Genomic DNA, 10457 nt, shown 5'->3' with positions numbered 1-10457 from the left:
CGCACCTGGGGGCCAGTACTCCCTGGCTTGTGGCCGCATGACTCCATCACTTTCCTTGTCATATGGTCACCTTCTCTTCCGTAGTCACATCTCCCCTTCTTATAAGGACTTTTGTGCTTCCATTGGGTCCTCCCTGGATGATTCATGATACTTTCCCTATCTCAAGATCCTAATCACACCTATGAGGTCTCTCAACACAATTTCAGGCTTTGGGGACGAGCACACGAGTGTCCTCAGTGGCCGTCATGCAGCCTGCCACAGGTAACTGACATTTCGGGTGAGACTGCCCTGCACATTGAGGCACTGAATATCTCTGAGTCTACTCACCAATGCCAGCAGGAATCCTCCCACCCTTATCCCAGTGATGTGACACCCCAGACTAATCCCACATCCCCCAGGGACTAGCACCTCCCTGGTTAACTGGCTAAGTGAGAGAACTAGGAGTTAAGTAGGTCATTTGATACCCAAACCTTTTTTCCTATGTCCCACTGTATTACTTGGGTTTTTCTACTAAAGTGTTACCCTAATAATAAGATTATCACAACCATTTGTACTAAGCACCTTAACATCATTTAATCCATTTTGACTGAAAGGACATTTATAAATCAAGTCATTTGAGTTTCCTTTCCTTTCCTTTCCTTTTACATTGAATGCCTTCTGTGTAAATGATTAGCCTGTGTTGCTTCTTAGAGAAGGAAGGCTAGCTCATTTATAATCTAAATGTTTCATCTAGATAAAATTCACACCACCATGTGAATTTCTGTTTTTTCTAAGATCCTAGAAAAATGACCGGCAAGGGCTACTTTTACCCTCCTGTTCTCCAGAAACCTATTTTTTTTATACCTTGTCTCAATCTGGGTACAAATTTTCTTGGTACAAAAATAGCTAGTACAGGGACTGATTCTTTGATATCTTTTTCCATCCCTCTTTCCCAGTCTGTCTACTGTCATGACAAAGGGTTAGGAAAGCGTGATGGGAGAGGACTGAGCAAAGTGAGGACCGAAGGGGCTGAGGGTATGAATTCTAGGCAGCTCGCTATGTGAGGAAATAAATTAGTACTTCATATGGTGTCGGGATCTCTGCAGAGATTGTTTTGATGAGTATCAATTTAAAGGTTCTCTAAACAAGATGATGATGATGAGTGGGCAAACGTGAGGAACTGAATGTTAGCCCTTCCCCAAACTGGAAGAAATTATGAAGAAAATTTCCGTTACAAACTATGTCTAATCTATCAGACTGAGGAGTAATTCATGTTGTCTGAATTCCAGTTTGTTCCCAGTGATCATTTAGATTCACCATAAGCCACAATTCACTTAGAAACAAAGTATAAATTAAGAAAACCATGCATAAATGTCTGAAAAAATTAGCCCCAGATAGAAATAAATGAGATCTGGCTAGTGAGATGAAGTGTGTTGGCATCAGACAGCTTTACATTGGTAAAGACTTCTGTGTTTTGAGAAGTTCAAAGAAAAACAGGGATAGTGTAAAGTTCTGGGCTTTATCTGTACCCTATGGCTCTTACTCCATGAAGACGACTTACACCTTTCTCTCCCGCAGACCATTATGTGGCTGTTTACTTACCTGGTCATTTCCTCCATCTACTTAACATTCAGCATCCAGACTTGATCTGCCACAGTTTGTTTCAGACAGGTATGGCTAGAGTTTTTCTCTTATAAATATGGCCCATTTGCATTTGTCTTGACTTTGATATCAAGTTTGGGTGAGGGGAGGTTCTTTTATTATCTGATTTTTTTTTTTTTTTTTGGCCAGGAAATAATGAAATGGTTGATATGCTACCTCATGGCTCTTTACAGTCACTGTCACAGTCCCTGGTCCTGGATTGTTGTTCCGGAAGGCTCTACAGAGCATTCCTCAACCAGTCCTATTTATTATGTTTCCTATGGAACACCTCCCGAGACTGTGAGAAGATGGCCGCATTGCACTGTGTGCTGTCCTGTGGCCGAGGCCCACGGTTCCTGGAAGGCCAGGTGCGAATGCTGCTCGTGTTTAATAATTAGCAAATAGACAATAGTGAATGTGCTTATTTCATGGTTGAAAATGATCAGAAGTTACTTCTATCTGGTAACAGCGAGCTTTGTGGTCTCTTAACTGCAACATATTCTTCTTTTGTGGTTTTTTTAATGGATCTTTATAAGACCTTAGACTGAGGGTATGTCTGTTTTTTGAGTATTTTCTTTTCCATGTCGTGAATAAATGTTTAGAAACATCACTGACATTTCAAGGAAATGCTCAGTTAATAACAAGTCTCTCAAATGTCTACTTTTTCTCCTGGTCTGTATTTGATGCATAATTATCAAAAGGGATGAAATCTGGTGGCAGATATTTATGGCATTTTTAATAAAGATAGCTCACATTGGCACTGCACATTGTGGTTTGCAAACACTTTCACACATTCTCTGTCACTTAATTTTTGCAATTATCTTGTGAAGTCCGAGAAATTCCCTTACCAGACTTATATGGGACCAATGGGTGGTTGTTTAATTAAATAGATACATTAGACATTTTATTTTAATATAAAATATTAAAATGCTCATTATGATGTAATTTAAGACCTTGTGATATAAATTAAGGTCTTTGTGGACTGGCTAATTGGAGTTCAGAGTCATTTTTGTTGCATAAAACCACTAGGAATGGGTTATCTTTAACTTTCTGCTACTTTTTATTTTTTTTGAGACAGAGTCTCACTATGTCAGCCTTGGTAGAGTGCCGTAGCGTCATAGCTCACAGCAATCTCAAGCTTTTGGGCTAAAGCGATTCTTTTGCCTCAGCCTCCCAAGTAGCTAGGACTACAGGCAACTGCCACAATGTCCGGCTATTTTTTGTTGCAGTTGTCATTGTTATTTAGCTGGCCCAGGTAGGGTTCAAAACCGCCAGCCTCGGTGTATGTAGCTGGAGTCATAACCACTGTGCTACAGGCACCAAGCCAACTTCCTGTTACTTTTTAAAGATTTTTATTTCTAAGGTCAATAATTTAAAGACTCTTCTGAAGCAATCTGTGAATATCAGCTATTTTTTGCTCAATCTTTTATATTTGTCTAACCTACACCTAGTTTTTTAGTAAGTATCACAGAGACCTACCTTTGAGTCTTTCCAAAGCATTCAACTTTTATTGACCCAACACTCTTTTTGCATCTGTACATGTATTTAACTTGTTTACAATGATATTTTATTAAATTACCTAATTGTGAAAACAAGTATAAGTGGCATAGATAGGTTTGGAATAAAACAGCTTGTTGGTGGGAACAGAATGTGAGTGTGATCATGGGTAGGTGTGCCAGTTCAGAGGTAGTACATAGGGAGTGTCATTGCTGTGTAGGTGAGGGTGGTTACAGAGGCTGAGGGACAGCTGTTCATATACAGCAGGGACAATCCCTCCTTTGGGATGGAGGTAGAGTAGTGCTTGTGAGATGAGCTGGGACACGGTAGTCACACTGATGATTGAGCTGGGATCTACACCCAGGCCCGCTGCCTCCTAGCCTGGTGGTTTTGTTCTGCTTTGTTTTCACAGCTCTTCCCACTGGTGTTTTGCTATAACATGACCCGTTCCAGCAAAAAACAGACAAACATGGGGTCGAAGGTTTATTTGGACACCAGCCAAAGACACTTATTAAAAAGATGTATAAAAAGGAACCTTATTTGTAATCTAGTTTTTTTACCCACCTGGATTTGCATTATGTATCCTGAAGAAAGTTTAGAAGTGAATATATTTTCAGGCAATTCCAAAATAGATATAGAATTTAAAAAGTTCATATATATCTGTACTTCCTTGGTGGCAGGGGTGGCGTGTAGATTTAAATGCCAACAGAGTTCTGTCTTACTTTTTAAAGATTATTCAATGGGTTTCTGAGAAGGCCTCTGCCTGCCATTCATTTGACCTCATTCAGGAATTTCTCATTGGTAAGTGTGCTGATGCTGTACCTTAAGTTGTGTACTTGATGCTTTTGCTTGAGGGAAAGCAATAAATTAATAATGACTGCCTCAACTTGTCACAATGCTGCTTAGGAGCATTTTAAAACAGACTCTATTATAGTCAGCAGCTAATTAAATTTCATTCTCTTGTGGTTTCCTGAGAAGCAGTGGCTGTTCAGAGACTGATGAGATAAGAGCCTGGATCTTGATTCTGTGACCTTATTAGTGATTTTTTTCAGTAAAATTAACTTTTTCAGCCCAGTTTTGTGTTGGCTGCTTTTCTATAAAATGGTATAATGTCATCTGGGTAGACATAGTACCAAATAAAAATGCTTTGAGATTATTGTCATTGTAAAAAGCAGAAACATTTTCATCAGTAGATAAACGCATGATGGTTAACCTCTTGATGAGGGATAAGCAATGAAAATTTTTGTTGGTTTGCTTGAATTGTCAACTGCCTCCTTATTAAATCACATCTTTTTTTTTTTTTATCTTTCAAACATCTACTCAGCTTCTTCATATTGGAGCGTATATCCAAAAACAAGTAACGTGGATAAACTTTTGCCATATTCCTCAGTGCTCACTTGGAATATAGTAAGTTAAAACTTTGTATTCTGTATGCAATTAAAATCAATTCATGGTTATGGATCAGTCGTATGCCATTCCTGTTGTAGTAGCCAAAGTTTTTTTTTTGTTTTTTTGTTTTTTTTTTACTGTGTCACTCTGGGTAGAGTGCCCTGGCATCATAGCTCAGAGCAACCTCAAACTCTTGGGGCTCAAGCGATCCTCCTACCTCAGCATCCTGAGTTAGCTGCGACTACAGGCCCTCGCTACAATGCCTGGCTATTTTTTCTATTTTTAGTAGAAACGGGGTCTTACTCTTGCTTAGGCTGGTGTCAAAGTCCTGAACTCAAGCAATCCACCTGCTTTGGCCTCCCAGAGTGCTAGAATTATAGGTGCGAGCCACTGTACCCGGCTAAGATTGTGATTTAATTTCTGTTTTATAAGGAACTGGAATTTTCTGGCAGAAAAGTGATAGTCAATCCCTGCTATTGACCAAAAGTATTTATATAAAAAATGGTCAAGTTAAAGGAAAAGATAGATAGACAGGGTATCTATTGCTCTTTCTGCTACTACCAGGCAGAACTAAACCTCTATTGTGGTATTTTTTATAAAATGTTAGTATTTTTTTTTTTCTAGTGACTAGAATGGATTGAAATATTTATTAGGTTTTTCTAAATGAGGCATGGCTGAATCATGGCTGTTTTGTTGGGTAAATCAGGATTTCCATGGCCCCTTTCCCTAGCCTCATAAAGAAAACTATAATAACTGCAGCACTTCAAGATCAACAAGAGCCAACAGTCTTAGGCATACCACTCCGTTCAACTTTTCTTCCTGTTGGTCTGGAATCTCTCCTTTTAAATTAGGAAACAGAGCTGGGGCATGGTGACCCATGCTTGTAATTCTAGCACTCTGGGAGGCTGAGACAGGTGGATTGCTTGAGCTCAGGAGTTTGAGACCAGGCTGAGTAAGAGCAAGACCCTGTCACTAAAAATAGCCAGGCATTGTGTTGGGTGCCTGTAGTCCCAGCTACTAGGGAGGCTGAGGCAGGAGGATCACTTGAGCCCAAGAGTTTGAGGTTGCCGTGAGCTTGTGTGATGGGTGCCACGGCACTCTACTCAGGGCAACTGAGTATGACTCTGTCTCAAAAATAAAAATAATAAAATAAAATAAATTAGGAAATGGTAAGTTAAGACACTGTTCGTTCTCTTTAGCCTGGTGCAGTACCCTGAGCTCTGCTGAACTAGCGAGTAGTAGCTCTCAGAGGCTGCACCTGAGAGAGGTTCTGCCTCTCTCCTTTCATAGTTAGATGTCGGAACTACATGCTTAAGTTTGAGCAAGAGGCTTGTGTCAAAAACGTATTTAGAAAAAGAAATTGAATTTAGGTAACATAGGAAAATACATACTAGGATAAATTGTGAAACTTCCCATTTTATATTTAGACCATGTCTGAATACAGTCCTTAAAAAAGACTATCAAGCGTGTTTGATTTCCCTTCTAGATTTTACATGTGCACAGTGGTGGTGTTTTTCTAAAGGCAACCTTTTTTTCCCTTGTCTTTTATTCATTAATAGTTATTAGGTTTTTGTGCCTAACTGTAGAATTATAAGGGAAAGCCCTGAGCTTGGTCCTTCTCTAGGCTCCCATATTTTTCTTTCAGAAGGCTTGCGAATGAACATGTAGACTCTGTGGTAATGTGGCAGGAAGTCTGCAGGTTACACCACCCAGAGTCAGGAAATGCACATCTCAGCGCCCCCCCAGCACCATCCACTGCTGTGTGTTCTGTGCTCAGGGCCTGTACCACCACACTAGTTCCCAGGGTGGTGTTGAAAGACTGAGCACGTGTTAATGGCACATGGTGTGAGAATATCATCATGAAGACAGCTGCACTTACACATTTTTCAGGGCTCTGTGGGGCAGAGGTGCCACTGTGGACATACACAGAGTGACATCAGGAAGTACAACACAAAGCCACAGTATAAACTCTGGGTACTGAGCTTGTCTTGAGGTTTACCATGTTGCTTTAAACTTCTTGTGGTTGGAGTAGGTTGCCTTGAAGTTCCCTTGTAATCCTGAAAGTTTGTGAGCCTGTGCTTATCTTTAGCACTGATGTAAATCATTTATTTTCCTTTCTCTAATTCACAAATGCTCTCAATGCTATATGACCTTAATTAAAAGTTGCCACAGTAGGAAACAGTCATTTTATCCTTCCATAGAGCGAAAACTGACTTGGACTTTTAAGATACTAGAAAATATGGTGCTCTTACGCACAGATGATCCTGAATTATGCTTTGTAAACAATTGTAACTATTGTAAAATGCTATTGTTATAGTTATTTTAAAGTTCTATCCTTAACCCGAAACTGTGGTGAAATTGTAATGCTTTTTAAAGGTATCTTCTGTTGCTGAGTAGTGATAAGTGAAACCCACAATAGATTCTTCACAGAGGCTTTCTACTGTCACAATGCAGAACTTGGTTTCTTGAATTTTCTGAAAACTTTCTCTATCACTGCAGTGCTCCTTTTCCCAGGAAAATTGCATATCAGTTAAATCTAGGTCATTTAAGGTCTAAACAAATGCCAATTTTTATTTCTACACAGCACTTCCTTAATTATTTTCTCATATGTCATTTTTTTTTAGGAAGTGAAAGCTGAATTGACCAGATGAGAGGCCAATTACATAACTCACATAGAGACACACTTTTCAAAACAACAGTGGAGAAAGGGCAATTTTGAAAATTTTTCTTTTTATTACGTTTCTGCTTTAATGCTTCCTAGTTAGTGCAGGGTGTTATCGTGTGGACTTCCTGATAGGAATTGTTCACCTTCCGATTACCATTGTGATAGTGCTGCAGAAATGCTTCATCAGGAGCTCTTATTTCAGAAATGAAGCTGGACAATGAGGTGTAGGAAAATTTTCCATTCAAGTCATGGAAGAATCCAATTGTTCTTGGTTCCTTCTCTTGAGCCAGGGACCAACTATAATATATGTAAGGGAAAGAAGGAGGAGGAAGGAGTATAAATAACAGAATGGTCCCCCTTTATCATTACGTTTGGTGCAAATGCCATTTGCCTCATTTGTTCCTAAATAGAAATGCATTAAAAAATACACTCTCAGCTCTCCGTTTCTTTATGGTTTTCTCCTCTCCTTTAGAGACTCTGTCAGCTATTAAAATTGTGACTTGAAAGAATATTTCCCTTCCTGAGACAAGAGATAGGCTGTTCCCTGTTATTTATATGCTCCAAGGTTTATTTAAAGTCGAGATTAGCAAACTGGAAGCTGCCCACAGCTTCGGCTGTGCAGACACACTTCCTGAAAGCTCGAGCTGGTTGGTAGTTGATCTGGTGAGCAGTTGTGCATATATATTTTTCCCCACTACAGGAAATTCCTGGAATAACACTTGTGACGGAAGACATTGAGTTGCCTCTCATGAAGGTAAGTCCCTTGTGGGGAGAGGCTAAAGCACAGACACGTGTGGCTAAAGCTCTGCAGCCCTGAGTATCATGGTGGTCCCCGAAGGGATGCAAATGGGCAGGGGAGGGGAGGGCAGGGAGGGAAGGGGCTGGTTCTCTGGAGAATTCTTCCTAAGTGAGTGAGTGGTCAGAGTATGATGTTACAGCAATTATTAGGCACACTCTTTGAGGAGGGAAGTTTCCTAAAGGTAGGAGAGAATTACAGTGCTAAACCTAAACTGCATAGGACTAGCCCTTGCCGCTGTGCCTCAAACCAGTCCAGGCTGGAGGAGCTCTTGTAAATTATCTTTAGAGAGCCTGGTAGCTGTTTTTGCCTCATTTGCATCGTCACTGCCTCAAAATGTGTGTGCACCTGCACTCACACACACAGAAGGAATTTCCAATCTTAAAACCATTAAGTAACCTGGGCTGGGATTATCTGATTTCCTTCTGGTTCTAAGAACAGCTTTTCTGTTTCTCAAGAGTGATCTATATTGGCTCACCATGTGGTCTCAGTCAAGCTGAGAACCTTAAGCTGTAGCTATTAGTGTCTTTCTGCAATCTGGTGGTTTCGGAAGCATTCAGAGTATAATACAGAGAAGAGGTTGGGGGGGGAGGTGAGAGAAAAGAACACGTGTGTAGTTAAAAACGGGGGAGTATTTAGCATGGTTTCCTTGAAGCTTCTTTGTTGCTTTTGGCATGGCCTCCTGCTAATTACAGCTTGGTGTGGACAGGGAAATCTCAGCTCCCTGAAGCAGGTGGTGCAGTGAGCCTTATATTGCAGGTTTTTGTTGTTTGTTTGTTCTTTGGCTGGGGCTGGGTTTGAGCCCACCACCTCCAGTATATGGGGCCGGCACCCTACTCCTTTCAGCCACAGGCGCCACCCCTCAGTGAGTCTTTTATTTACATTTGATTCTTTTGGATCCGTGAAAGTGCAGGCCCCACCCCCTGGGCTGTGGACCAGTACTGGTTCATGGCCTGTTAGATGCTGGGCGGCACAGCAGGAGGTGAGCCGGCAAAGCTTCATCTGTATTTACAGCCACTCCTCATCCCTCACTTTGCTGCTTCACTGACTGAGCTCTGCCTCCTGTCAGATCAGGAGTGACATTAGGTTAGTGATTCTCAACCTTCCTAATGCCTCCCAATGCTGCAACCCCTTATTACAGTTCCTCATGTTGTGGTGACCCCCAACCATAAAATTATTTTCATTGCTACTTCATAACTGTAATTTTGCTACTGTAAATTTTTGTAATTTTGCTACTGTTATGAATCGGAATGTAAATACCTGATATGCCCAATGTATTTTCATTGTTACAAAGGGTTCACAACCCACAGATTGAGAACCGCTACATTAGATTCTCATAGAAGTGGAAACCCTAATGTAAACTCCACATGTGAGGGATCTAGGTTGTACGTTCCTTATGAGAATCTAAACCATACCCCACCCCTGTAACCTCTGTCCTTGGAAAAATTATCTTCCATGAAACTGGTCCCTTGTGCCAAAGGAGTTGGGGTTTCCCCATGAAGGATAGGCCAGGCCTGGGCAGCTGGGGAAGGCCATAGTATCTGAGGTCACAGTGATGGACTAGGTCAAGAGAGGGCAGATTGGGACTGTTTCATGGGTCTGGGTTTTTGTTCTAAGAAGAGTCCCTTGAAATAGAGTGATGAGCTGTGTTTCTAGGTGGTGGTGTGGTACGGCTATGAAGCCCTACTAATGTCAGAAGACAAAGGGAAAGGAGTGGTTTTATTAATAGTTTAAAAGGTATATTAACAGATTCTGCCCTTTCTTATCATTGTTTCTGCCTTTACCACTACTCCTACTAAACCCATAATATTTTTAATGGACAAACAATGATCTAGTGAAGAAAAATTTTGAAATAAAATGTCAGCCACAATTCTGCAGTTCTTAATATATCAGCTGTGTATTTTCCTTCATGTCTCCTTGGTCTTTGTCATAAGAATGTGTATTTTACCTAGTGGTAATTGTGATCTAGAGATGTTTGATAAATATTACAAATAATACAAATATTTTTTATTATTAAGCTATGTATACTTAATAATTTCTTTTTTTAATGATTATGATTTCTAGTAACTCCATAAAATTCCACTGGGTTGTTGTGTCTTAACTCATTTAATCCTTCTTTTGTTTTGGACAGTCTCAAGCCCTCAATTAAAAAAAAATTACTGCTAAAAATAATGTTGCAGTGAATATTTTGTACATGTAGTTTTTCTTTTAACTTGTTCCTCTAAAGCTAAGCCCTCAGGAGTCTCACTGGGTGAAAGACTATGACAATTTTTACAGCTTTTTTTTGCAGTTTTTTTGGCCAGAGCTGGGTTTGAACCCACCACTTCTGGTATATGGGGCCGGCACCCTACTCTTTTGAGCCACAGGTGCCACCCAATTTTTATAGCTTTTAATTCTCATTTTATTCTTGATAGTCAACAGAAGTTGTGATAATTTACACTGTTACGAGGGATTTGTGAGTTTACCAATGTTACTATAACCTTATCAACA

The 10457-nt window shown here is 40.3% G+C and overlaps 1 protein-coding gene across 1 annotated transcript in view; it reads left to right on the top strand.

Moving 5' to 3' along the window:
• GSAP (gamma-secretase activating protein) overlaps positions 1-10457 on the top strand; it is a 66624-nt gene that overhangs the window by 26014 nt on the left and 30153 nt on the right. The window contains exons 10-14 of the mRNA XM_023519171.1: positions 1558-1650; positions 1771-1988; positions 3849-3918; positions 4442-4524; positions 7872-7925. Of these exons, the coding sequence (XP_023374939.1) occupies positions 1558-1650; positions 1771-1988; positions 3849-3918; positions 4442-4524; positions 7872-7925 (518 nt within the window). The remainder of the gene's footprint in view (positions 1-1557; positions 1651-1770; positions 1989-3848; positions 3919-4441; positions 4525-7871; positions 7926-10457) is intronic.

Source organism: Otolemur garnettii, unplaced genomic scaffold (assembly GCF_000181295.1).
Source record: "Otolemur garnettii isolate 467f Iridium unplaced genomic scaffold, OtoGar3 scaffold00005, whole genome shotgun sequence".
NCBI lineage: Eukaryota > Metazoa > Chordata > Mammalia > Primates > Galagidae > Otolemur > Otolemur garnettii.
Note: the sequence above shows the minus strand (reverse complement) of the source record. Positions and strands in the feature narration are given on the sequence as shown.